This window comes from Bos grunniens, chromosome 15 (genome assembly GCF_055505025.1).
Source record: "Bos grunniens cultivar Pamir isolate PY7600 chromosome 15, Bosgru_T2T1.0, whole genome shotgun sequence".
NCBI classification, from domain to species: Eukaryota; Metazoa; Chordata; class Mammalia; order Artiodactyla; family Bovidae; genus Bos; species Bos grunniens.
Genome location: NC_141179.1, coordinates 56,610,874 through 56,638,562, shown reverse-complemented (window position 1 = coordinate 56,638,562; position 27,689 = coordinate 56,610,874). Strand labels below are relative to the sequence as shown.

Genomic DNA, 27,689 nt, shown 5'->3' with positions numbered 1-27,689 from the left:
GGAGACCCAGGTTCGATCCCTGGGTTGGGAAGATCTCCTGGAGAAGGAAATGGCAACCCACTCCAGTACTCTTGCCTGGAGAACCCCACGGACGGAGGAGCCTGGTGGGCTGCAGTCCATGGGGTCGCAGAGAGTCGGACAAGACTGAGGTGTGCTTTGCCTTTGCCTTTGGGCGAGTCGCTGCCCTGCCCAGAGTCAGTCCTCCATCCCCGCCCAAAAGGAGGATAAGTGATCTCTCCTCAGGGCCTCTAGAAGCACCAGGCAAAGCAGTGGATCACAGGTGCTTTGGGAGGTAGAGATTGAAGGGAGAGATGCCTGTATCAGTATTGGAAGCATATGTCTATGTTCCCACCAGAAAATGATTCGCTGTTTGTGAGCCCAGGACAAGCTAGCTGCTCCAAGGGGTTCGTCCCTTGGGGCAAGATGCTAAGAGAGAGACCACTTAGAGAATCACAGCGGAAGAGGAGGGAGTGTACAGAGGGTCCCTCAGAGACTGGTAGACGAGCAGCCCTCCCCGAGTCACCAGCCTCTGAGATGGGAGAAATGTAGCATCACAAGCCAGAAGGGCTCAGAGCTGGCCACCTGGCAACTGTCTTCTACAGATGGCGAGGCTGAGGTTTTGAATGGGGCAGGGGCAGGACTGAAACTCAGGCCTTTACTCCCTTGCCCAACTCTCTCTACCCCATGGTACATTTGCCTCCCCTCAGAGATCCAACGATGGTGATGATAGTGGTGGTGATAATGATAACTATTCCATTTAATAAGTGCCTACTCACCTACCTACTCACTGCCATGACCATCCCCACTGTAGCCCCTCGAGCCACAAACACACAATGGGGATGCTACCCAGACCCAGGCGCTGCTTGTGCTGTGGGGCCCTCGGAGTCCTGCAGAGTTAAGTGCTATGGATGGTGCTGGGTTTGAGAGGTAAGAGGCAGGGGAGGTTCAGAGGGAGAACTTGGCCCGCTTTGGAGGACGAGTGAAGGAAGAAATAATAATAGGTTGAAAGAGGTAAGATTTATTGAACATATAAGTACCAGGGACGGTGCTAAATGCCTCACCTTGCATCATTTAATCATCACAACTCCACAAGGTAGGTTTCATTATCCGAATTCTACAGAAGAGAAAAATGAAGCTCAGGAACTTCAGAGATTGGCCTAGCCACAAGGATGGGAAACAGAGAGTGGGTCTGGCTGGCTCTGAGTCCGGAGTCCACACTCCAGCCTAGGACTGAGTGTGAGCATTGCAGACTGTGAGCCTGTTCTGGGAAGGAGGTTTAGGTCCCCAGATCTGGGGGTCTTTGGGCATCAAGGATCTGAATCCCTCATTTTTACCAATGAAGAGGATGAGGTTCTGGGGGCAGGAGGGGTGTCTGCCTCAAAGCCATGCAGGAAACACTGGCAGAGAATGCTAGAAAGCAAGCCTTGACTTTACCCCTCTTTTCCAGGACTGTGGGAAGGCCTTATCCTGAAGATCGGTCTCAGATGCTGCTGCATGTAAAGGCCCACCAACCCCACCCGGGCCTGTGGGGGTCCACTCTCAGCCTTCTGAGCACAGTCCCTTCCCTGCCACTTCTCTCTGTGCCACTTTGGGGTGCTCTCCTGTGGGCTGGCTCCCTCCCTGATCTGGCCTAGGGGACAGACACCTTCACTCTGGGGGTGCTGTGTCCCTGGGGCTGCGACTCCATCTTTGCCCAGGCCCTCCCCAGTGTGGCTGCCCAGCTGGCTGTGGACCGAGCCAACTAGGACCCCTCACTGATGCTGGGCTCACGCCTGGCTTCCATGGTTCTTCCCATGGGTTGTGACAGCCCTAGTGCCCTGGCCACATTCCTGGCCCACAAGAACACCATGGCTGCTTTTGTGGGCCCTGTCAATCCTGGTTACTGCCCAGCTGCAGCTCTGCTGGCCCAAGGCTGGGGCAAGACCCTCTTCTCCTGGGCGTGTGGGGATGCAGGGGGAGGAGGTGGGCTGGTGCCAACCTTGCCTTTGGCTGCCCACATGCTGCTCTCTGTCATGAAACACTTTGCCTGGGCTCATGTGGCCATTGTGTCCTCCCACCAGGACATCTAGCTGGCTACTACCCGGCAGGTGGCCATGACTCTCAGGACACACGGGCTGCCTGTGGGGCTGGTGATCTCTCTGGGACCCAGGGAGCAGGGGGCCACGGAGGTCCTGAAGCAGCTTTGCAGTGTGGATGGCCTAAAAAGTAAGTGTATGTGGGTGCCTTCCTCCTACCCTAGCCCAGACTGCACATGGCTGGTGATGGGGAGTTTTCTTGTATCAGACACTAGGCTGAGCCCTTGACAGCAGGCCCACATTTTACCCCAGAGCAGCCCTGTGAGCTATTAATAGTTCTGCTGCGGTCTGCACTTTGCAGCTCAGAAAAAGTATGTAGCAGACCCAAGTCACACAGCTGGCAAGCAGCACAGCTGGATTTTGAGCTCCAGTGTATGTGTCAATTGAGGAGTGGGGGCCAAGGGCTTTCTTGGTTCCTGGTAGAGTGAAGAAAAAGATAGTGTAGTAGGACCTGAGCCCCAGGAAGGGTGTTAGAGCCATTCTTAGTTTCTTGAAGTTAGAGTCAGAACCTTCATGGATTTGTTGACTGATGGAAGACTTCCTGCATTCATCAAGTCCCTGCTCTGCTGGGAGCTGGGCTGCCTGATGAACGGGATAAACAGTGCCTTCTCTAGGGGATGACGGAGTGATGGAGACACAGGTGTATAAGCAGGAGATTATGAGAGAGGTCACGGTCACCCCAGGGAGTGGAGGCCTGGAGAGCAACAGGAGTATGCGGCTGGGCCCTGGGGGAATCTGAGGAGGCTTCTTGGAGGAGGTGGCATTTGACCTGTCTCTAAGGAAGTAGCTGGGCATGGAGAGTCACAGTGGGGTGGGGTATAGGGGAGTGGCAGCCTCTGGAAGACAGAAGATGCTTAGTGTTCATCTGAACTAGAGCTTTTTCAAACTGTGGGTCATGGCCCGTTTGGTCAAGAAACCAGTTTAGTGAATCAAGCCTAGCATTGCAGGAGACTTCCCTGGTGGTCCAGTGATTAAGTGCTTCCAATGCAGGGGATGCGGGTTTGATCCCTAGTCCCACAGGCCATGCGGCATCACAAAAAAATTTAAAAAGAATTTTAAAAAATATAGTACAAAGTGAATCTAATAGAAATTAATTAAAATCTAAAAAAAAAAAAAGACAAACATTACAAAAAAAAGAGGAAGCGACTGAAATAGAAAGGGAGGGACAAGAACGGAACTGACTAGGGGAGGATAAAAGTGCTGAAGGTGAGAACGGCGGGCAGACAGCTGGGGAAAGTGTCACTCTGTGAAACTTCCAGTTTCCTGGGCCGCTCCTTTCCTGTGCCCAGCTTTCAGAGCACACCAAGCTAAAATGCGCTTCTTACTGCAGCTCTGGCAACAGTTTGAGAGCCACAAAGACCAAGCGCTGGGTTCTGTCTGTTTGGAATGCGAGGCCAGTGCCAGTGAGGAGGGCTAGGGTGGGCAGCCTCTGAGCTCGTGAGGCCCGTAGTGAATTAGAGACAAGTGGAGGGGGAGGCCTGGCCCACATGTGCCCACCACCCCTCAAATGAGCCCAGTTTGACAGGAGGGGAAATGGGCTAATGAGACCTATTTCACAGGGTCGAGTGCTCTGTACCCACTGCATTCCAACACGGTCACGGAGCACTACTTTGCATGATCCTCGCTGGGCTCTGGGGACACAGAGAGGAACTGGCCGGGCACCAGCAGGGTGAGCTCAGTCTGGCGGAAGACAGATGTGCATACGGGAACAGAGGAGCCCAGAGCCTGGGGGGAATGATCTGCAGGGGTGTGGGCAGGGCTTCCCAGAGGAAGTGACGCCAGGGGAGGGCCTGAAATGGAAGTTGATGGCAGAGGAACTACTGACAGAGAGGTCGGCTAGAGCAGAGGAATGGAGGTAGCCTGGTAGCAGGGTTAAGAGGACGAGCAAGTTCTCTTCTGTGTGGCTGGAGCATGGCGGAAGTGGATGGGGGAAACCTCAGTAGACTCTTGTTCCACCCCTGTTGTAGGGGTTGAGTTTCAGCCATGGTGGTAACCAGAAGCCAGAGTAGTTAGGTGCACATTCTCTGATATCAAATTACCGAGATCCCTCTCCTGGACCCATTTCCTACCAGCTGTGCGACCTCAGGCAAGTCACTAAACCTCTCTGTGCTGTAGTTTCCTTGTCAGTGACATGACTTTAATGAAAGCCCTTACTTCATGGGGTTGTGAAAATGAGATGGACTATTGCAGGTAAAGGGCTTGACTGTAATCAACGTGGACTTTGATTTTTTTAACCTCCCCTAAGCAAAGGAGAAAAGGAAAGATATAAACATCTGAATGCAGAGTTCCAAAGAATAGCAAGAAGAGACAAGAAAGCCTTCTTCAGCGATCAATGCAAAGAAATAGAGGAAAACAACAGAATGGGAAAGACTAGAGATCTCTTCAAGAAAATCAGAGATACCAAAGAACATTTCATGCAAAGACGGGCTCGATAAAGGACAGAAATGGTATGGACCTAACAGAAGCAGAAGATATTAAGAAGAGATGGCAAGAATACACAGAAGAACTGTACAAAAAAGATCTTCATGACCCAGATAATCACGATGGTGTGATCACTGACCTCCTGACATCCTGGAATGTGAAGTCAAGTGGGCCTTAGAAAGCATCACTACGAACAAAGCTAGAGGAGGTGATAGAATTCCAGTTGAGCTATTCCAAATCCTAAAAGATGATGCTGTGAAAGTGCTGCACTCAATATGCCAGCAAATTTGGAAAACTCAGCAGTGGCCACAGAACTGGAAAAGGTCAGTTTTCATTCCAATCCCAAAGAAAGGCAATGCCAAAGAATGCTCAAACTACTGCACAATCGCACTCATCTCACATGCTAGTAAAGTAATGCTCAAAATTCTCCAAGCCAGGCTTCAGCCATATGTGAACCGTGAACTTCCTGATGTTCAAGCTGGTTTTAAAAAGGGCAGAGGAACCAGAGATCAAATTGCCAACATCCGCTGGATCATGGAAAAAGCAAGAGAGTTCCAGAAAAACATCTATTTCTGCTTTATTGACTATGCCAAAGCCTTTGACTGTGTGGATCACAATAAACTGTGGAAAATTCTGAAAGAGATAGGAATACCAGACCACCTGATCTGCCTCTTGAGAAATTTGTATGCAGGTCAGGAAGCAACAGTTAGAACTGGACATGGAACAACAGACTGGTTCCAAATAGGAAAAGGAGTTCGTCAAGGCTGTATATTGTCACCTTGTTTATTTAACTTATATGCAGAGTACATCATGAGAAACGCTGGACTGGAAGAAACACAAGCTGGAATCAAGATTGCCAGGAGAAATATCAATAACCTCAGATATGCAGATGACACCACCCTTATGGCAGAAAGGGAAGAGGAACTCAAAAGCCTCTTGATGAAAGTGAAAGTGGAGAGGGAAAAGTTGGCTTAAAGCTCAACATTCAGAAAACGAAGATCATGGCATCTTGTCCCATGACTTCATGGGAAATAGATGGGGAAACAGTGGAAACAGTCAGACTTTATTTTTCTGGGCTCCAAAATCACTACAGATGGTGACTGCAGCCATGAAATTAAAAGACGCTTACTCCTTGGAAGGAAGGTTATGACCAACCTAGATAGCATATTGAAAAGCAGAGACATTACTTTGCCAACAAAGGTCCGTCTAGTCAAGGCTATTGTTTTTCCTGTGGTCATATATGGATGTGAGAGTTGGACTGTGAAGAAGGCTGAGCGCCGAAGAATTGATGCTTTTGAACTGTGGTGTTAGAGAAGACTCTTGAGAGTCCCTTGGACTGCAAGGAGATCCAACCAGTCCATTCTGAAGGAGATCAGCCCTGGGATTTCTTTGGAAGGAATGATGCTAAAGCTGAAACTCCAGTACTTTGGCCACCTCATGCGAAGAGTTGACTCATTGGAAAAGACTCTGATGCTGGGAGGGATTGGGGGCAGGAGGAGAAGGGACGACAGAGGATGAGATGGCTGGATGGCATCACTGACTCGATGGACGTGAGTCTGAGTGAACTCCGGAAGTTGGTGATGGACAGGGAGGCCTGGCGTGCTGCGATTCAGGGGGTCGCAAAGAGTCGGACATGACTGAGCGACTGATCTGATCTGATCTGTTGTGTGGATTAGCTCTCCCTTGTGGCCAAATGAAGAAAAGCGCCTCAAGAGAAAGGAGAAGCTGAAATAGAAGCACGGCAGAGGGGAGGGGACCAAGATAGTCCCGGTTTTGTTTCCATTCAGTCCTGGTGGATCTTTCTCCCAGGGACCTACCCACTATTTGGGTAGGCCCAAATAGTGGGCCATAGCCCACATATCATGGCCACCTAGGAGTCAGCAGAGTCCAGGGTTCCTGGCTCCGTCTTCTTTACGAAGGCCCCCTATTCCTGGATAGGAATCCCTCCTCACCATGGAGACCCTTGGACTTCCTTGATGGCTCCATATTCCTGGATTTTTCTGGAGAAGCAATTTCAGTAGGAACCTGGCCTCAGCTAAAACAAGTGGTGGCCCTTTTTTGGCAGGGGTTGCAACCTTTGTCAGGAACCCAAGATGCAAAAACCTTTACTTGGGCAACTACGTGGGGCCCTTATTTGGGGCAGGATTCTCTTCTGTCCTGGATGCTTGGGGATGGAATTGCCTGCTTTATGATCATGGGCTTCGTTTCTGTTACACAGGCCAAGGGGAGTGTATTCATGTCTGCTCAGACCTTGAGGATGCCCTCATCCACCGTTGAGATTACAAGCCAATGATAAATGGATAAACAAAATGTTTATACAATGGAATATTGTGCAACAGTAAAAATGAATGAAGTACTGATACAGGCTATCATATGGGTGAGCCTGGAAAACATTATGCTAACTGAAAGAGGCCAGACATAAAAGGCTGCATATTGTACAATTCTATTTACATGAAATGTCCAGAAGAGGCATATTCATAGAGAGAGAAAGTAGATTAGTGGTTGCCTGGGGTTAGGAGGAAAGAGAAATAGGGAGGAACTGGTATTGGGTATAGGATTTCTTTCTGGGGTGATGAAAATGTTCTAAAATTAAATAGTGTCAGTGGTTTCATAACCTTATGCATAAAACTCCTGAGTTATACCCTTTTTAAAAGGTGAATTTTATGATATATGAATTATCTAAAATTTTAGAAAATGTTAAAATATAAAAAGATTATAAGTTGGAAGCCAGCCTTCCTGAGTTCCAGGACTGGCTCTATCACCCTGGTAGCTGTGTATCTTGGGGAAACTCCTTAACCTCTCTGTGCCTTGGTTTACTCATCTGAGAGTAGAGATAATGATGAACATACTTCTTTTTTTAATATTTAGTTTTATTTGTTTATTTGGCAGTGCTGGGTCTTAGCTGTGGCCTATGAGGACCTGGGCTGTCGCACTGGGACCACGGCGTCTTTGGCACTGGACCACCAGGGAAGTCCTAAACATACTTCTTCGTTTTGTTGTTAATTGAACGAGTAAATGTTTGTTAAAGTACTTTAGGACAACACATTACAAGATGTCAATAAATATTAGCAATTTTCAGAGCCAGTGGCACAGGGAGGGTGAAAATTTGATCAGAATTACTCGGTGGGAAGATTGGAAGGTACATATTAATATAAATTTATCCTCAGATGAGGGGATTTTTTTTCACCAGATTAAACCCGGATTTATCAGCCTTAGCTGTTATTGTTGCGGGGGCATCAGATAAAGGGAGAATTCTTCTTTCCCCCAGACTGAGGCTTCCCTGGTGGCTTAGACGGTAAAGAATCCGCCTGCAGTATAAGAGACCTGGGTTCGATTCCTGGGTTGGGAAGATTCTCCTGGAGGAGGGCATAGCAACCCACTGCAGTATTGTTGCCTGGAGAATCCCCATGGACAGAGGAGCCTGGCGGGCTACAGTCCATAAGGTTGCTAAGTCGGACATGACTGAGCAACTAAGCACCGGACTGAGGCAGTGGGAGGAAGGGAGGGGCAGCAAGGGGGGCCGGCTGGATCTGCGAGTTGCCGTTGCTCTCCAGGGCCACAGAAGCTTGGGGAAGGCCTGGAGGGTGAGCCCCGGCCTCTCCCCCAGCTGTGGTGCTGTGCATGCACTCAGTGCTCCTGGGCGGCTCTGAGCAGACTGCCCTGCTGAGCAGGGCGTGGGCCCAGGGCCTGACAGACGGGGAGGCTGGTCTTCCTGTCCTACGACACGCTGCTCTTCACCTTGCCCGCCTGTGACCGCTCCTATCGGGCCCTGGGCGCTGGTGGGCCCCTGCAGGAGGCGTGCGATGCAGTGCTGACCGTCAGCTTGGAGTCCAGCCTCAGAGACAAGGCCTTTGAAGCTTCTGGGGCAGATGGAGAGGCAGCTGTGTATCTGGAGCCAGCAGGCTGGTTGGCACAGACCCTCACGGGATCCAAGGGGCAAGGGTGCAGGCTGGCGCGAATGTCCCTCACCCACCCGGCCAACCGGTTCCTTCTCCACTGTGGGCACATGGCCTGTCCCTTATCTGACAAAATGTCTTGCTCTGTCTGTCTCTTTCTATCTCTTATATGTGTGTGTGTGAGCGTGTGTGTGTGTGAGCGTGTGTGTGTGTGAGCGTGTATGTGCATGTGTGTGTATGAGTGTGTGTGTGTGTGTGTGTGAGCGTGTGTGTGTGTGTCTGTCCATCTCATTTCTTTCTCATGTCTCTCACTCTCTTGGCCACTTTGTTGATTCTCCTTCTCTTGTGTCTCTCTTGCCTCCATTTTTCTGTCTTCAACTCGGTTTCTCTGATTCCCATCTCCAGCCCATCTGCTCTTTCTCTCACACACATTCTTCCTCTCCTTTCCCCACATTTCTCTAACACACTGTGGAGGTCAGAAAGAGAGAGTGATGGAAGTATGGGAGAGCGGGAAGGGTTTCTGAAGTCACTGCTGTGGATCTGAAGAGTATGGGTGGTTGGGGACGTGGCTGCCGGCTCAGTTTTGGTTCCTAGGACTCAGCTGCCTGAGTCTCTCCCAGAATGGCTACTTCCTGGTGATAAGAAGCCAGCAGTGCCTGGAGGTGGTGATGGGAATGTGGATGATGATGGAGGGTCATTCAACCATTCATCTGACAAATGTGGGTTGAGTCCCTTTCACATGGCTCTGTGCCAGGCATCAAGGCTGTGAGGGTGGGTAGACAGCCTTGGCCTTCAAGAAGCTTCCATTCTGTTAGAGTGAGACTGACACTAACCAAGCAACTTAATAAACAACTTCAAGTAGTGACTGTGTCATCAAGAAAGTAAAACAGGATAGAGTGACAGAGAGTAACTGGGATGGAGTAGTGGCAACGAGAGACAGGACCGGCAGAGAAGTTCACGTGGAGGAGGCGCACTTGAGCTGAGTTTTGAATGATAACGAGGCAGTCAGGTGAAGATCTGAATGGCAAGCAACCAAGCAGGGCAAACAGCAAGTGCAAAGGCCCAGAGGCAGAGTGAGCATCAGGGGCCAGAGGAACAGTTGTGGGAGTGTGGAGTGGTGGGACTGTCATGAGTGATGGGGAGAGGGCTCTGAGGTGAGCTTGGGGCCCAATCGTGTGAGGCTTTGTAAACTGGGTAAGGCATCTGAAGTTATCATAAGTGAAATGGGAGACAACCAGCAAGGTTTAAGTAAGAAATTATTTATGTTTTTTTTTTTTTTTAATATGGTTTGCTTGCTTTGTGGCGAGTGGTCTGAAGAGGGCTGGATGAAGCAGGGAGGCCCTTGGGAGGCCCTTAGGAGGTTCCTGTGTGGTTCAGGTAAACAGTGAAGGGGGTTTGGACCCAGAGGGCAGGAGTAGAAGTGGTGAAAAGTCAGTTAGACTGGAAACAAATTCTGATATAAACCTAAAAAGATTTGATGATGAACTGAAGAGAGAAAGAGACAGGAATTGGGAATCAAGCCTAGGCTTGAGAAACTGGACAGGTGGTAGTTCCAGTTCTTCAAATTTGGGAGGAATGGGGTTTGGTGCAGTAGGGCCATGAAGAACCGTGCAGAATTGGGAGTTTGTTTTAGAAGTATTAGGTGAGTGGCGAGGGTGGTGGTGGCAGCCGGCATGGTGGTGGTGGCCATGGAGATGCTGAGGCTTCTGAGTGGGGACTGAGGTAATGGTGGGACTGAAGAGAGGACTGTGTTGTGGATGGGGAAAGGGGGTGGTGATTCAAACAACTGCTGAGGGCAGGAGGGCCAGGACTCAGAAATATCTGGGAGGCTATGACGGGGGGTTATGGAGCTGAAAGAGCGTCTCTCCCTCAGGTGTCCCTGCTCTTTGGAACCATCTCTGATGCTGTTGTCCTGCTGGGCCACACCCTGAACCGCTCTGAGATCCATGGGGCAGGACTCTCAGGGCCCACTTGGGGGACCACACAGGGCCTCTGGATGTGGCTGGCTTTAGCCAGAGGATCCGGATAGATGGGAAGGGGAGGAGGCTGGCTCAGTACGTCATTTTGGACACAGATGGTCAGGGAAGCCAGCTGGTTCCCACCCACATCCTGGACACAGACCCATGGCAAGTGAAGCCCCTGAACAGAGCTGTCCACTTTCCAGGAGGAGCCCCTCCAGCTCACAACTCCAACTGCTGGTTTGACCCTAATGCACTATGCATAAGAGGTAATTCATCATCTATCCATCCACCCATCCATCCATCTGTCCACCCATCCACCCATCCATCCATCTGTCCATCCATTCATCCATTTCTCCACAATCCATCCATCCATCCATCATTCATTCACTCATCCATCATTCATCAAGGCTCTCCATGTGGACAGTCATGTGAGGAGCAGGAGCAAGGAAGAGACTTGAACAGCCACTGAAAAGACTGAACCAGGGGTTGTGAAGCTCCAGGGAAGCCTAGCAAGGCCACCCCTCAGCCCAGCAAGCTAAAGCATGTGTAGAGCACGTTCCCACCTCTCAGCTCTCCTAAACTTCGCCACAGCTTTGTGACAGGGACACTATCCTCTATGGGCCCCAGTGGAGAACTGAAGCTCAGAAAGTTTAGGTAACTTGCCTAAGGTTACACAGGGGGCCCCAAGTCCATCACCTCCAAGGGCAAGATCCCCTTTACCTTATGACCACTGGGGAGTGTGAGACACGAGACCCACACATTCTCATTTCTGAGATTCACCCACCCAGGCATTGATCGCTGATGAAACTGCACTGACACACAAGCGCACAGGTGGAGATGAGCACACTCCTACGTGTGTACCGAGTGCACCCGCAGCTCCTCATGCACTCCTAGTTGCAGTGGCTGCTGTTGGGGGTAAATTCAGGTCTGACCAGGCTTGCTGACATCCCTGCCTGCCCCAAACCTTCAGCAGCCACTCCCCTACCCCACGACCCAGACCCTGCTGTCCTTCCTGTCCCATCTCCTGATACTGTTCCTCTTTGTCTTTCCCCTAAACACATGCCACCCTTTCCAGCCTCCCTAAACATGTGTGTTTTCCTCATCCTGGAATGCTCTGGCCTTGCCTGGCTAAATCCTTTTTTTCCTTCCAGAATAACTCTCCAGTCTGAGCCATGGCGGGTGGAGGGGGCGGGGTGTGTGTGCTACTGTGGTGCTCCCCACAGTGTCTGGGGGCATAGCTTCCTAGGGTGTGTGTCCTGTGTTGGGGAGACCAGTGCCATCTGTCCCCAGGCTAATAATAGGAGGTCAACAAAGAAAGTTTCACCCAGTTGTTTCTTTGCCTCCTTTCTTCTACAAATATTGACTGAAGATTTACTGTGCTCAGCCCCAGGGAAGGACGAATGAATGAAACATTGTCCCTGCACTGGCTTAGCACACCTGCCTTCCTCCCCCGGTGAGCTCCATCACGATGCTGGTAGTGACTCTGAATCTTATCTGCTGTTGTATCTTCAGTTCTTGGCACTGAACTCAGCACACAGTGCTCTAGAAATGTTTGCGGAGGGATTCATTGAATGAATGAGCAAACTCCTGTCAGAGGGTAAAGTCTGTGAGCCAGGGCTGGTGGAGGTGTTTATGAAGACCTCCATCAGCCTCTGGCTGCCCTTGTCACAGTTTCGGCCACATTGTGTGGTGTTATCTCTGCTGTCCCTGTCTCTGCCACCAGACAGAAGCCCCCGGAGAGTGTAGCCTGGGGCTGGTCTTCAAGAACATCTGCTCTATGAGGGAGGGACGAGGCTTCATTCAGGTTTCTGCCACCGCTCAGCAGCCCCTCTTGCCTGGATGCCTAGATGGCGTCTTCAACTTGACGTTGTCTGAAACTGAACTCTGGATCTGCCCCCAGCCTCCTCCCATTCTCCTCCCCAGCATTTCCCACTGCAGGTGACGGCAACCCCATCCTCCCTAAGGCTCAGGCACCCTCGTCTCCCCACACCCAAGGCCCAGCCTATCAGAACACCCTGGGGGCTCCATCTTTAGAATTTGCCCAGAAGCAGAGCCCTGCTCACCACTCCCCTGCCTCCTCCCTGGTCCAGACCCCATTATCTCTTGCTGGATTACCACAGCAGCCTCCCAGCAGGCCTCTGTGCTTCCGCCCTTGTCTCTGGACCTCACCATGGCAGTTGGAAGATCCTTGGAAAATATTTTAATAGAGCTGGCTTTCCCCTGCTCAGAGCCTGCAGAGGCTTGCCTCCCCCAGAGTACAGCCAGAACCCTTGCCACCCTCGGCTCCCTGCCCTCCATCTTCCTCCCATTGAACACACCAGCCACGCTCCTGTTTCTTTGTGTTTGCTGACTACTTTCCTGTCTATGCTTCCTCTCTTACCTCCTCCAGATCAGGAGTCAAGCCTCCTTCCTGGGTGAGGGGCAGGGTGGGCGGTGGTTGGGAACCTAGGCTCTGCCACTCAGAGACAGTTGCCTGTCTTTCTGTTTCCTCTTCCATGGAATCATGATCATACCTACTTCCAGAGGTCACTGTGCAGAATAACTCAGTTGAAATATGTGACATCCTTAGAACAGGTGTTTAGTGCAATGCAATATACAGGAGTACAATAAATGGGCTTCCCTGGTGGCTCAGTGGTAAAGAATCCACCTGTTAATACTAGAGATACGGGTTCAATCCCTGGGGCAGAAAGATTCCCCTGGACAAGGAAATGGCAACCCACTTCAGTATTCTTGCCTGGAGAATCCCATGGACAGAAGAGCCTGACAGGCTACAGTCCATGGGGTTGCGAAAGTGTTGGACAAAACTTAGCGACTAAACAACAGAATAATATGTGCTACAAGCTATTTGCTGCTGTTATTATTATCAGGACAAAATTGGAGGAGGCTCATCTCATCAGAGGGCAGACGGACAGTGCTGTCCTTCAGCAAAAGGAAGGAAGGGAAGGAGGCAAGGAAGGAAGAAGAGATGGTCCCCCCACTTGTGTGACAGTGGAGATCATTGTCCTCTCTCCAGAATAGGGCCTAGCATTTTGCCACCTTGCTGATGCCCAAGTGGCCCTCCCCACCTTGCCCACCAGTCCCAAGAAGACTTTACACACCCAATCCTGATATGAGAGCTAGAGAGATTAAGATTCAGTGTTAAGATTCAGGCTCCTCTAACAGTCAAAGTCAATGACACTGAAAATGGCTGCTGAAATAGGTAACGAGCAGCCCATGGTCGGGGTTATGTAAGAAGCAGAATAATCATTGATAGGGATCTACCATTTTTATTCAATATCTTGCCTGTCTAGCCCCTGTGTAAGGTGCCCAGGGGCCCCAAGTTGAATAAGAAACAGGCCCTACTGTCCAGCTGCTCTCAGTCTAGTGGGAAGAGCCCAGCATCCTGGCAGATGAGGGCCAGAGTGTAGGACAGTCATGGGGTCTGTGCGGGGTCTGTGCAGGATCTGTGGGGCCCCTGCGGCCAGGAGCCTGAAGTGAGAACCCTAAGAGCAGTGCTAGGAATCAAACGCGTGTGTGATGGCCAGGCCACAGTCCGGGGCCATTCTGTGCCTTCCCTGGGAGGGCTGGCACTGGGAAGGAGTGTGTCCCCATGTGCCAGTAGGTGCAGGAGCTGAGTGAAGGGGCTGAGCTCCTGTGTGGTTGTTAATTACTGTTGGGACTCATGCCGCCCCTGCTTCCCACACAGGTCAGCAGCCCCCTGGAGGCCTCCTCACGCTGGCCCTGGCCTGTGTCCTGGTGCTGGCTGGTGGGGCCCTCACTTGCCTCATCAGGTAAGATCCTGGTCTCCTGAGTCTTCATCTGCCGTCTGTGCCCCCGACCCCGCTGGGCCTCCTGGCTGTGTATACAGCCCTGGCATCTGCAGGGAGTTTCATCCCAACCTTCATCCCAACCTCAGGACCGCCCGCCCTCCTGTCCATTCTAGAGCCTCGGTCAGGGCCCTGTCAAGGTGGGCATGCCTCATGGGAGGTCCTTAGAGACCTGAGGAAGAAGCCTGGGACCTCGGACAAGACTCCATCCTTCCTGAAGCTCAGGCTACACACCTGTGCATTGAGGGCTTGGTCAGAATGACCTCAGAGTTCTTCAGCTTTGAAAACAATCGTCTGGGTCTGAAGTCCTCTGTGCTCCCTGAGCCTCAGTGACATCCAAGAGGGACAGCCCTCTGCCCCTAGGTGGGTTGGAAACACCGAAGCTGGGGACCAGAAGACACATCAGGCCTGGGGTGCATCCAGCCCTGAGCTGGACCTAGGGGCTCTGAGGGGACAGTGCTCAGTGGTGCCTTCTCAGCCCAGCAGGGACTGATGGGGCAGACAAGCAGGGAAACGGGGAGGACCAGGAGGGCTCTGGATCAGAGGCAGCTCTGAGGAGCCAGATGGGGGGAGTGACGACAGCTCCATCTTCTCTGTCCTGCACTTTGGTCACCTCCAGATGGAGAATCTGGCAGCTGCAGCTGATGCGGGGCCCCCACTGGATCCTGCTGATGGCCCAGGAGCTCACCTTCATCCAGCAGATGGGTGGGTGGGCAGGCACCAGGCTGCAGCAGCAGGCACTAGGCTGAGGGGTGCAGGCACCAGGCTGGGGGGAGGCGGGCACCAGGCTGGGGAGTGGGCAGGGCGTGGGCAGAGCTGCTCTAGCTCTTGACCACACCTACTGCCTCCAGAGGCTGCACATGGACAGTGTGAGCAAATCAAGAAGTATGGCAGACGGCAGGAGCCTGAGGTCTATGGCCCAGTGGTCAGCAAGGAGCCTACAGGCCCCCCCCAGGAGCCCACCAACATGGCTCTGTAACCAGGTGAGGGCCCTTGCCACCCCCAGGCCCAGGTTTTGAGAGCTCTTGTCAGTTTGGGAGAAGCTGAGGGAATCCAGAGCATCTCTGTATGCCCCATTCCTAGGAAACCGAGGCTGAGGGACAGACAGTGACTTTTCTGGGTCTCACAGCAAGTCGGTGGCAGGGCTAGAAGTGGGAAGCAGGGCTTCCAACTCCCAGTCACCCATGTTTTGTGACATGACCTTGGGAAACAACCAGTCCTCGGCCACTTGGACCCGGGCATTGCTGGTATGAGTCCGGCCCAGGACCTCTCTCAGCACTGGGCCAACTGGGCTTTGGAAAGGGGTGGTGCGGTCCGGGGTCCCCAAGGCCCTGAGTGTGGGGCAGCACCCAGGCCCAGGACAGCCTCTGGGCAGAGCTTGGGTCACCAGCTGGCAGGACAGAGGTGAGACCAGTCAGATACTAAAGTTGCTGAGGACACTATGATTTCTCTAGTGCTGGCTTCTCAAATCCAGCAATTAACTGATCTCTGACTCTCCTGTTCTGTGTCTCACGGTGGATGAACCAGGTTAATAGCTTCTACAGGAAGCCACATGAGGCTCGTGCTCCTTCTTTCCACCTTCTCCCTTGGAGAATCCCATCTTTTTTCTCTTCTGCTGAAAGGAGGCTTTAAGGATGTACAAAACATGTTTTGACTGCTCCACGGAAAGCACTTCAGGCCAGACTGAGGAGGCAGGAATCCACCAGTGATGAGAGGAGAGAGGGCGAAGGTTACAGAAAGTTCTGGGCGAGGACTGAGCCCCAGCTTGAGGGGCTCTGCCTCTCTCACCCTCCCCTCCTCCCCTAGGGTCTCTGGGTCTCAGAGCTCCCCTCACTTTGCTGGGTTTGGAATGTTGCAGGTGCCCAAGGCCAGGAGATAACATGTTTTCTCTCCACGATCTTGTTAGCCTTCTTCATGTAGGTGAGGATATCATCCTGGCTTTACAGAGCTGGGACATGAGGCTCAGAGAACTGAAGTCCCTTGTCCAAGGTCACCGAGCTAGAAAGTGGTGGAGTAAGGACTGGATCTTGGGTCTGTCAGCTAAAGAAGACAGAGTCTAACTTTTTGTTTCCAATGGCCAGGCTCTTCCTGGCTTGGAGCACACAGAAAGAACACACATATGGGGAAGAAGCCGAGGCTGAGAGCGGTGGAGGAGTTGACTCCAGTTGGGGACCAGGAGTGGATAAACTTTTGCTGTCTTTTCTTAAACAGGGAGAGTTGGTGTGGCTAAAGAGATTTGAAGGTGAAACAGCCCCTGAGCTGCGGCCAAGCTGCCTTAGAGTCCTCAGAAAGGTAGGGCAGAGGGCGTGGAGGGTGGGCTGTGGAGGGGTGCTGTCAGGAGACCTCTACTGGTCTGGATTGGTCCCTACTCAATGCAGAAGCTCCTAGCCTCCAAAAAGGAAGGACTTACTATTATCATGATCACTGGCCCATTGTCATGACAGATATGCACCATCGCTGTCACCATCCCACACCAGCATCCCCCATGTCACACCCCCACCCCATATGCTCATCATCGTGACAACCAGGGCACAGCCATCTCCACCACTATCATCACAGGGTACAATCAGCACCGCTAAAGGACTTCATCTTGCACCCTTCATCCCTCCACGTATCTGTTCATCTGTCCACTGTTTTTTGAACACCTTCTATGCTCTGGGCTTTGGAGACACAGCAGTGGAGAAGAGAGACAGGATCCCTTCCCTCGGGGAACTTCCAGCCACTTGTCATCACTACTCACATAAGCCCCTTCACCTCTGAGATTATCACCATCCTGAGAAGCACTGTGGGATGGAGGGCAGAGCATAAGATTTGAGTCAGGAAGATCCCAGATGGAATTCTGCCTGGGACACTTAGTTTTCCTGTAAAATGGAGCTAATAAAATGGGAATTAGGAGGGCTGGAACGCAGGAGTCCTGGGTTCAATCCCTGGGTCGAGAAGATCCCCTAGAGAAGGGAATGGCAACCCACTCCAATATTCTTGCCTGGAGAATCCATGGACAGTGGAGCCTGGCAAGCTACAGTCCTTGGGGTCACAAAAAGTCAGACACAACTGAAGCGACTTAGCCACACAGAGAGAGTATATAGAATAACCTAGAACTGTCTCTGGCAAGAAGAGTGCCTTTAGTAAATGGTGAATTTTATTACTATTTCCAACATCATGTCATCTGAAATCAAATTCAGAGAGATTAAGTGATTAGAGATTAGGTTAGACATTCCCCAGTGGGCATTTTACAACTGAGACGTGTAGATGTTTCTTAAAAGAAAAGGTCCTATATGTGGTCAAATGAGTTTAGAAATTGCTTGGCTTAGGCACAGGACTTCTCAGAACATTTAATAAGTCTGTTTCAGTTATCTGTGACTGTGTAACAACTTATCCCAAAATTAGCGGCTTAAAACATCAACCATTTTACAATATCTTACAATTTTGTGGTAGGAAATTTGAGCAGGGCTCAGCCAAGCAGTTCTTCTGTTCCACTTGGCCTTGACTGGGGGTTTCTCGGTGGTTTCTTGATGCCTTGGCTGGGCAGTTGGAAAAGCGTACTCAACAGAACCTGCTTCTCCACTCAGTATAGTCTCAGGGCCTCTCCATATGATCTCACCCATGGGGTGACTTGGGATGGAGGGACTTTTTATGAACATTCAGTCCTCCAACAAAGAGGGCTCCAAGAAGCAGGAAATGGAAGCTGTCAGTCTCTTAAGACCTAGACCCAAAACACACAAGTTCACTTCCGCCATGTTCTACTGGCCAACGCGGATTCAAAGGGAGGGGTCAGAGGCCCAACCTCTTGCTGGCAGCAGGGTTAAAGGATTTGAAGCCATTCTCACCTCACCACATATACTAATAAGCATGCAAATCCCTAAGGAGGTAGGGAGAGTATTCAGGTTTCCCTCACTTAGCTGATCTCTGAACTGTATTTGAGAGGAAAGCCATGCCAGACAATGTTTCCCTCTTTCCTGCTCGGGCAAATGCTAGCCTAGCTGGCGGGGTTTGAGTTCTCTGACCTGCTGGGCTGCTTTCTGCTTGTCCCTGATCCCTTCGGTTCTTCTCCTCATCTGTCTCTGAGTCTTGGGGAGAGATTTTACAGTTTTACAGGCCATGATGTCACTTAGGTGGAGAATAGGCCTAGATCCATATACTGTGGTGTATTGAGTTATTCATCCATGATGCTTCCACGCCCTCATTTCACTGGCTCATCCATCTGTCCATCCCTCCATCCATCATCCATCCACACACTCATCATCCATCTACACATTTGTCATTCATCCATCATCCATCCACTCATCTTTTATCTGTACCATCCATTCATTCATCCATCCACCCATCACTTCCATCCAACATTTCTGAGGCCTCTCTGTGTTCAGCCCTGTGCTGGGTTCTAAGTACAGGGGGCCAGATGTCCACCCTTTGAGAGTCCCCAGGGGCTGCTAAGGTGCCCTTGTGCTGGAAGATGTGGGAGCTGCAGCATGAGAACATCACCACCTTCCAGGGCTTCTTCGTGGCCCCTGGGTTAGTGGTCTGGTGTTGGAGCACTGTACTCGGGGCAACCTGGAGGACCTGCTGAGGAATGAGGCTCTGCAGCTGGACTGGACCTTCAAGGCCTCCCTGCTGCTGGACTTGATCCATGTGAGACCCCTTCCCAGGCCTGGAGCTGTGGGGGCAACAGGGAGGGAAGGGAGACAAGAGAGGTTCATTTCCCAGGCCTCATTTTCCACTTTGTCTTATTGAGAAAAATCTGAACAGTGTGGCAAAGGGTGAAGGGACGCAGGGAGATTTCCTGGGAATTCTGAGAGAAGCAGGAGTCCTTCTCATTCACCACAGTCCTAAGGGACCCTCGTGATTCCACTCTACTAGGGGGTGTGGTATCTACACCATCGGCGTTTCCCTCATGGCCACCTCAAGTCCCAAAACTGTGTGATGGATGGGCGCTTTGTGCTGAAGGTCACTGACCACGGTTATGCAGAGCTCCTGGATGCTCAGAGGGCTCCCCGCCCCCAGCCAGCCCCAGAAGGTCAGCTCAGGGGTGGGCAGGGGGCTGCCAGTAGGTGCTGAGGCCTCTGTTTAAGCCAGGCGCTTGGAGGGAAGGGGAGAGGGGGAGATGCCTGGTCCTCCAGCACTTCCTGTGGTGTGACCTGGAGTGGATGGCTTTTTCTCTGTGAGCCTCAGGACCCTTACCTGTGAATGGGGGAGGGCAGAAGCACCTCCCTCCTCTGGGACTGTAGGGACAGGGCAATGGCACAACATGTGTGAAGCACCCACCCAGCTTGGCCAGCTTGGATGGTCCGCCAGTGACGGCCGTGTGGTCCTGCCTTGTGACTGCAGAGCTGCTGTGGACAGCTCCAGAGCTACTGCGGGGACCCAGAGAACCCAGGTGGGGCACCCTCAGAGGAGACACCTTCAGCATTGGCATTGTCCTGCAGGAGGTGCTGACTCGAGGCCCGCCCTACGGTTCCTCGGGGCTCCCAGCGGAAGGTACATCATCCTCCTCCTCTTTCCTCGGCCTGTCTCTGGCAGAGTCCCCACATAGTTGAGTAGCTCTGTGAGCATCAGGAAATCAGGGCCTGAAAATAACCACAGAGACACACATGCCTGATTTGATGACAAGAAATGGGTTTCTTTGGCTTAAGCCAAGCAGCCTTTAGCAGCTACCAAAATGGCAGCTCACCATCTCTAGAACTAAAAACATTGGTTTCTGGGTAAAAGCCAAACCCCTTTCTTCCTCTCCCAATGTTATTGCCATGTCCAGAGGTGGTTATGCCCTAACCATCCAGCTGCCCAGCACAGATTTCGCGTCTATGGAGACCTCAGTTCTTCCCCTGGATCACTTACTGCATGACCGTACACTAATTACTTACCCTCTCTCGGCCTCAGTTTCCCCATCTTTAGAGTGAGGATTAAATTTTAAAATGTCAGGCATCCAATCCCTGTCAGATGTCACCAATCTTCTGGGTGTTTGGGGACTTGGTCTTCTGCTTGAGTGGGGCTCCTCGAAGCACATCTTTGTGCTTCTGGGGTAATCACTCACATCTTCCCCATCAGCACCTGGTCTTACACATTTTTTTCTCTTCAGACCCCAGTGCCAGGGCCCAGCTTCAGAAACACCGCCTCTGAGTCTGTTCTCTCTCAGGGCTCCCTGGGCTCTGTGCTGCTCTTTCAGTAGCCTGTGCCCCTCCCCCCCCGGCTGCTTCTGTCCAATCCCGGGGACCTGTCCCATGGATACCCTGCATTTCAGCCCACAGCACAGGCAGTAATGGAGTGATGGAGCCCCCTTTCCTCCCACCCCAGATGGAGAATCTGTACCTCACAGGGAGGCCTGGCCTCACTTCTTTTCTCCACCAAAGTATTGCTCCATGAATCATGAGCATTCCAGGTCCCAAATTTATGGGGTGGAGGACTGGGAAGGGGAAGGGCTTGGTCACACCATTTGTTCAACTCTCCTTGGCTGCTCCCCCCCACCTCCAACTTGCTGACATCTGCCTGCTGAGGGGGTGGGAAGGCAAACAGCCAGATGGGGTTTGTGAGTCTTGCTGCTGTGCAGGGCCCTTCAGGCCAGTGCTCCTGAGACTTCAGGGACCCCAGGGTCGCCCCTGCATTGGGCTGTCAATCCAGACCTGCTACTCCCTGGCTGCACTTTTCCTGGTCTCAGGGAGTGAAATGTCCAGAGCACAGCCTTTGGGGGACATGGACTTGAGCCCAGCTCTACACCAGTTCACCTCATGACTCTGAGTAAATCTCTTTCAGACTCTGAGCTTGTTTGTTCATTTGTAAAATAGGGACCATGATGCCTAGCTCTAAGAGTATTTGTGAGGATTCAGTGAAATGCTTTAGACAAGAGCCTGGCACATGCTAGACCCTGGGTGGTTTTAGGGGTATGCGACTGGGGAAGAGCCCAGGTTTTTCCCACTCTCCTACTGAGAAGCGGACCTCCTTGCTCTAAGAAATAGCGTCTTTGAAAAAACAATTAATTAATTTTTATTTATTTATTTTTGGCTGTGCTGGGTCTTCGTTGCTGTGAGTGGGCTTGTCTCTAGCTGTGGTGAGTGGGGGACTACTCTTTGTTGGGGTGCTCGGTAATTGTGACTCATGGGCTCTAGAGCTTGGGCTCGGCATCATGGTGCTTGGGCTTAACTGCTCTGCAGCACGTGGGATCTTCCCTGACCAGGGATGGAACCTGTGTCCCCTGCAATGGCTGGCAGATCCTTAACCACTGGACCACCAAGGAGGTCCCAGAAGTAGCATCTTTTTAAGATTCTGTGGCGGGGTGGACACTTGTGGTTTCCTAAGCACTGTCATCTGTGTTATGCCAATGGACAGTGCTGTGAGGTGGTAAGTGCACTCTTCAGAGATGAAGCAGTGAAGCTCAGAGAGGGGCAGGACCCCCCAGCGGGAAGCTGTGGTCTGGGATCCCAGTGGGCTCAGTGGTGTTGGCCTAAAATCTCCTGGAGTCATCCAGAAAGCATCTTCCATGGAGCTGGATGTACAGGCTCTTGGTCAGCGGCCAGCAGGACTGATCCGTTCCAGTGATGGGCTGGATGTGGACAGTGGGCTCAGCATGGGGAGGGAAAAGGAGATCTGGCCTGGCCTGGGCTATGGGTTCCCAACATGACCACCTGTGAGAACTCTACTTTAATGACAAAAAAGTTTGGAGCCTCACATGCTACTATCTGACTTTTAGTATCTGGTGACTGAGAAAATACCCAGAGACAAAAATCTGCTCTGAAATAAGCAACGCTTTGAAATGGATCTGTATTTTATTCATCACACCATTAGAATGCTTTTGAAAAAGAGCTGGACATGTGTGTGTGTGTGTGTGTGTGTGTGTGAGATATATTATGAGCTCCATCTGTGCACACTCCTTTATAAGCATATATAGCTTCCTAGACCCTCTACTCAGAGGCCCTCAGGGCCTAACGCCTACAGACTGGGATCCTCTGGGCAGAGAAAAAAGTGCAGGCTGGGAGGCTATCAAGCCCAGTTCTAGCATCTACTTTTTACTGGCCCTGTGGCTCAGTTGACCGATGTTACCACCTCCTCAGAACCTCAGTTTCCCTGTCTGTAAAATGGGACAGTGAATCATGGGCTTCCCCCAACAAGGAGGTCGGCAAAGGGAAATCCAGAGAGAAGCTTCTCTTCACTCTCCAGGGAACTTTCTCTCCAAGGAACCCACCTCTTTGCCTCCTCTGAGGAGGGTCCCAGCCCTCCTGTTCCACCCCTAATGGCCCTGTGAGGTCTGTCCTATTATCATTAGGTGAGGAGACTGAGGTTCAGAACATAGCATAGCTTGCACAGGATTAGAAGGATAATCTTGACATCTCCTCCTGTGCCGCTGAAGGCCTGAGCTTTGTACCCAGCCTCTCATCCTCCTGGTGTGCCCATGAATCTCTCAGCTCCCTGAGGCACCCCTAGGGCTGACCCAGGTGGGAAAATCAAGGCACAGAGTGATGACAAGTGACAGAGACGGAGCTGGATCGCTGATCCATCAGATCTCGACTCAGTCTGTGGTCTTTATCATGTGGAACGGGCACAGGAAGATCCACAGCAGGGACTGTCCTGGGAAAAGAGTCATGATGATGGCGAACATGCAAAGCAGAGAGTCCTGCCTCACAGTTGTGCAGAGTCGACCCCAGATGGCCTCCGGGTGGTGGGGCTGCCAGACAGATCTGCAGTGCCCAGATCGTGAGCACATTCTTGGACATTGCTGGCAACAGAGCAGCAGCAAGTTGTGCAGGGTTCACGGGCTGGGGTGAACCTAGCACCCCAAAATCTAGCATCTGTCATTTCCTTCCTCAGCACTCATCTCACGAAGGCAGTTTGTTAAGCTCACTTCATAGATGGGGAGACCAAGGCTCAGAGAGATGGCTGTGTTGTTCACCATCTCACAGACAGGTGGTGGTGGATCCAGAATTCAGGCCCCATTCTCCAAGCTCCGAGCTGAGACCCATTTCCCCACCACACTATGGAATGGGCCCAGGAAAACAGCAATCCTGGATCCCTGGCCAGCATGCCCTGGAGCAGAGAACAAGAGGCTGAGGAACACTCTCATGGCCTGGTATCCACACCCCACAGGCCCAGCCTGCCCTCCATCTCAGGATCCCAGGCCCATGCCTCACCACCAGCCATCCTGGGGACCTCAGCCCCACTGGCGCGTCTGTGTTTGTTGCAGAAATCACCAGGAAGGTGGTATCCCCCCCTCCCCTGAGCCAGCCCCTGGTGTCCCGTGACCATGGGCCACCCGAGTGCATCCAGCTAATGGAGCAGTGCTGGGAGGAGGCTCCAGAGGACAGACCCAATCTGGACCAGATCTATAGCCAGGCCAGTGCCACCAGAGGAGCTGGCTACTCACAAGAAACAGCGAATCAGTTCACCTCACTTTGCCCAGTGGGGGCCCCCCTATCCCAGGGGCCTGGAAACCCTGTGCATAGAGGGGGCAATGGGCCAGCATCATCACCCCTGAGGGTGGAACCTGAGGCCTACCATCTGCGGGAATCTTTCTTAGAACTCTGGGTTCATAGACACTTCCTTCCTGAGTGCCAAGCTCCATACTAAGTCCTGTGCTTATATTTAACCCTCCTGATAGCCCTCCAAGGAAGCATTGCTATTATCTGGGCTTTACAAGAGAGAAACTGAGGCATGGCGAGGTGATGGGACTTGCCAAAGGTAACCAAGGAAGTGAAATGTGGGGCTGGAACACAGACCCAGGTTTGTCTCTGCAGCACTGATGTTAGGAACCCCGACCCCACGCCAGGCCTCCTGGCACCAGAGCAGAGGGCCCGTTTGCGGTCATGGAGGCAGCACTGGTTCCTGCATCAGGGAGTGGAAGGTGTGAGGGGGACTGCCGCTCTCATCCCCGGCCTGCCTTGCGGACTGCACCGGGAAGGGTGAGGCAAGCCTGGACGGGTTTGCTGGGCGGACGTGCTGTGTGTGGGCCTGACTGAGCTGGCTAACGGCTCTCACAGGGCCGACTCATCGAGCCTGTGGTGACAGCTTTTGTGCTTCCCATTTCCTGCCCTCCACTCCCCAGCCACAGTGGAATTTTGCCAAGGGGAGGTTCAGTGAGCCAGAGGGGCATCCAGACGGGTGATGAGGGAGCAGGAGATAGGAAGACAGGAGAAACATACAGGCATCCTATGGGAAATGTGGACCTCAGAGTGAATGAGCTCTCAGTGGCCCCTGTGAGGGTGGGTGGCAGAGCTAGGCCAAAAAATCAGTTCTTAAAACACCAGCCTAGAATCTTTCCAGGGGTTAGAGATTGCCGTGGCTAATGAGGTGGGGAAGAAGGATCTTAGCCTGAGTGAGGGGCGACTGTGGGGAAAGCCTGCCTCAGGTTCAGTGGCAGAGAAGGCAGAGACTGGCACATGATGGACTCCACATGCAGAAGATGAGAACCATATCACACTGTGGGGAGGCTAAGGGTCAGAGAGCCTGCATTCAGATCTATGCTTCCACTTCAGATCAGATCAGATCAGTCGCTCAGTCGTGTCCGACTCTTTGTGACCCCATGAATCGCAGCACGCCAGGCCTCCCTGTCCAACACCAACTCCCAGAGTTCACTCAGACTCACATCCATCGAGTCAGTGATGCCATCCAGCCATCTCATCCTCTGTCGTCCCCTTCTCCTCTTGCCCCCAATCCCTCCCAGCATCAGAGTCTTTTCCAGTGAGTCAACTCCACATGAGGTGGCCAAAGTACTGGAGTTTCAGCTTTAGCATCATTCCTTCCAAAGAAATCCCAGGGCTGATCTCCTTCAGAATAGACTGGTTGGATCTCCTTGCAGTCCAGGGGACTCTCAAGAGTCTTCTCTAACACCACAGTTCAAAAGCATCAATTCTTCGGCACTCAGCCTTCTTCACAGTCCAACTCTCACACCCATACATGACCACAGGAAAAACCAGAGCCACTTACCTGCTACTTGACCTTGGCCAAATCACTTCCACCGTTGAGCCTCAGATCTCCTTAGGTAATGTCTAAAAGGACTAACTCTGATCCAACTGGACACACTGGTGTGACCATCAAGTGAAATAACTAAGCAAAAAAAAAAGTATTTTTTCTGAGGAGAGAATGAGGAGAAAGAGCACTGACCTTGAAGTTGAAAGACTTAAACTGTGTTCATATAAGATTGTTCTGGGAGTATCAGCCAATGTAATTAAGCAAGAAAATGAAAGTTGTAAAGGAAGAAGAAAATGGGCTTCCCTCGTGGTTTAGTGGTAAAGAATCTGCCTGCCAATGCAGGAGACTTGGGTTTGATCCCTGGGTCAGGAAGATCCCTTGGAGAAGGAAATGGCAACCCACTCTAGTATTCTTGCCTGGGAAGTCCCATGGACGGAGGAGCCTGGCAGGTTACAGTCCATGGGGTTGCAAGAACCTGATGTGACTGAGAAGCTAAACAGCAACAACAAAGAAAAAAATAATTGTGTTTGCATATTCTATGATTTTGTTCCTGGGCAATTCAAGGGAAGCAATGGCAAACACACTCCAAATGATGAAATAATTCAGTGGGGTGGCTGGTGATAGAATTAATATATAACAGACCCCTGTTTGAAATGCAGTTCCACCATTGCTTCGTTCTCAGCAAGTTGCACTTCTCAGATCCCTTGTTTCTTCATTATAAATGGGAGCCCTCCTTGCAGAGTCGATCTTACAGTCCTCTTCTTGTCCATGTTGCTGTCTCAGGGTCAGCAGCTGTCACATCCATGGCAGCTGCCCTGAAGCTTGTGCCTCTGCTTCTAATGGGCAATACAAAATATGTGCTTTTCAGGGGCTGCTGACACTCCCCACCTTACAGACATTTGCCTGAGAAAAGCAGTATTAATGAAGGTTGGATATAAACACCTACACACACACACACACACACATACAGGTCAAGATGCTGGATTTAGACAGGAATAAACTCCTCCACTTTGATCATCATTAATTTGATTTTCCTGCTGATTGCACTTTGGTAAGGTACAAACCACACTGGGAAAAGTTCCAGTAAGTCTCTTTAGAAAACAAGGCTAAGGTTATTGTTGAAGGTACAGTTTATAACATCATCTTACAAAGACCTAGGAGAGGTACTTATCTCTGCTCAGCACCAGCAGTTTGTATTCCTTCTGGGAAACTAGTTTAATGCTCCATTGTCTCATGGACTCCATATATTATGTAATCGCTGTTTCCCTCTTTTCTTTGTTGCTAGAGAGCTCATATCCAAAATTGTGACCAAATTGTAGCCTGCATTTTACATATAGACCTCACTCCTGGATTGACTTCTTTAGCTTTTGCTTTCCTTTGGTCTCAGTGCCCTTACATATTTATAATTTTGTTTTGTAAAAAAAATTTTTGAACAAAGAGAGAAATAAAGAGGTAGAAATAGATTATATATATGAGCAGTCTACATATAATGCTTCTGTGTATCTACCCATCTATCCATTCACCCAACCAACTTATCTTTGAGAACAAAGAATGTCTATTCCACAGTGTTTTTGTAAGAACCAAAGTGTTTGTTAATGGTGATACAATGCTGGGAATGGGTTCCTTTGCAAAGTCCTCTCCATGCCTGTCTGCCTCACAGAGAACTAGCCCATTTTTCCTCCCTGCTGTCTCTGCTTCCCCTTGTCAGAGCTGCCACCCCTTGCCTACTACCTACCTACTCCCCACCATCCAACTCTTCTGGGCAGGGACTATATCTGGTTCATTCCCGTGGCCTAGATTCTCAACGTGAGGGCCAAGTGCTCTGCTGATCTTCATGGATAAATTGGGATTTTCATTCCATTTTCAGTTCGAAAGCATCAACCAAGGCAAGAAGACCAGTGTTGCTGACCCTATGCTGCGGATGCTGGAGAAGTATTCCCAAAGCTTGGAGGACCTGACCCAGGAGCGGACTGAGGAGCTGGAGCTGGAGAGACAGGACAGAAAGGTTGCTCTCTCAGATGCTGCCCCCGTGAGTGGACCTGATTGTGCCTCTGGCCTCAGTGCCTCTGAGCATGGTACCTGGGGAGCTGGGACAAAGCAGGTACTCGGTAAAGCTGGGTTCCATGAATTGATTCATTTGTTGTTTATTTACCCATCATATTTTCATAGAGCCCTTGCATGCATTAGGCACTGTGCTGTGCACATGAGTACTGAATTTCTGCTGCCTCTTTCCTTTGGGAACAAGGACAAGGTACAGTGTTCCCATCTGACTTCAGAGGAAGCAACGTCCAGAGAGGGGAACCAGCATACAGCACACCTATCCCAGACCCCCGGACACTCATCCCAGGACTTTCCCACAGATACCCCTCCCTCACTTCCAACTGTGGAGAGAGGGTCCTTCCACTTGTGACTTTGGCCCTTCCTATCCCTTCGGGTCTGTGACTGAAGCTCTGAAAATGGGGGCAGCCATGGAGCCAGAGTACTTTGATCAGGTTACCATACACTTCAGTGACTTGTGGGCTTTACCACCATCGCAGCCCTGAGTGAGCCCGTTGAGGTGGTGGGCTTGCTCAGTGACCTCTACACATTGTTTGATGAGGTTCTGGGCAACCATGACGTGTATAGGGTAAGAGGACTAGGAGG

At 51.3% G+C, this 27,689-nt stretch overlaps 1 protein-coding gene across 1 annotated transcript; it reads left to right on the top strand.

Annotated features, from left to right (window-relative positions):
• The first annotated feature begins 717 nt into the window (after positions 1–717).
• On the top strand, positions 718–27,573 carry LOC147358318 (uncharacterized). The gene is made up of 5 exons (XM_086338190.1): positions 718–807; positions 1,814–2,205; positions 14,039–14,123; positions 16,371–16,451; positions 26,914–27,573. The coding sequence occupies exons 1-5, from the start codon at positions 718–720 to the stop codon at positions 27,454–27,456; spliced, it is 1,191 nt and encodes a 396-aa protein (XP_086194316.1). The 3' UTR covers positions 27,457–27,573.
• The last annotated feature ends 116 nt before the right edge of the window (positions 27,574–27,689 follow it).

Bases quoted from the DNA above. Each gene is read 5' to 3' on its own strand.
- LOC147358318 (XM_086338190.1), top strand. From the start codon at position 718: ATGGTGATGATAGTGGTGGTGATAATGATAACTATTCCATTTAATAAG. The intron at 2,206-14,038 runs GTAAGTGTATGT...CTTCCCACACAG, and splicing joins CAGTGTGGATGGCCTAAAAA to GTCAGCAGCCCCCTGGAGGC. The intron at 16,452-26,913 runs GTAGGGCAGAGG...TTCCATTTTCAG, and splicing joins GCCTTAGAGTCCTCAGAAAG to TTCGAAAGCATCAACCAAGG.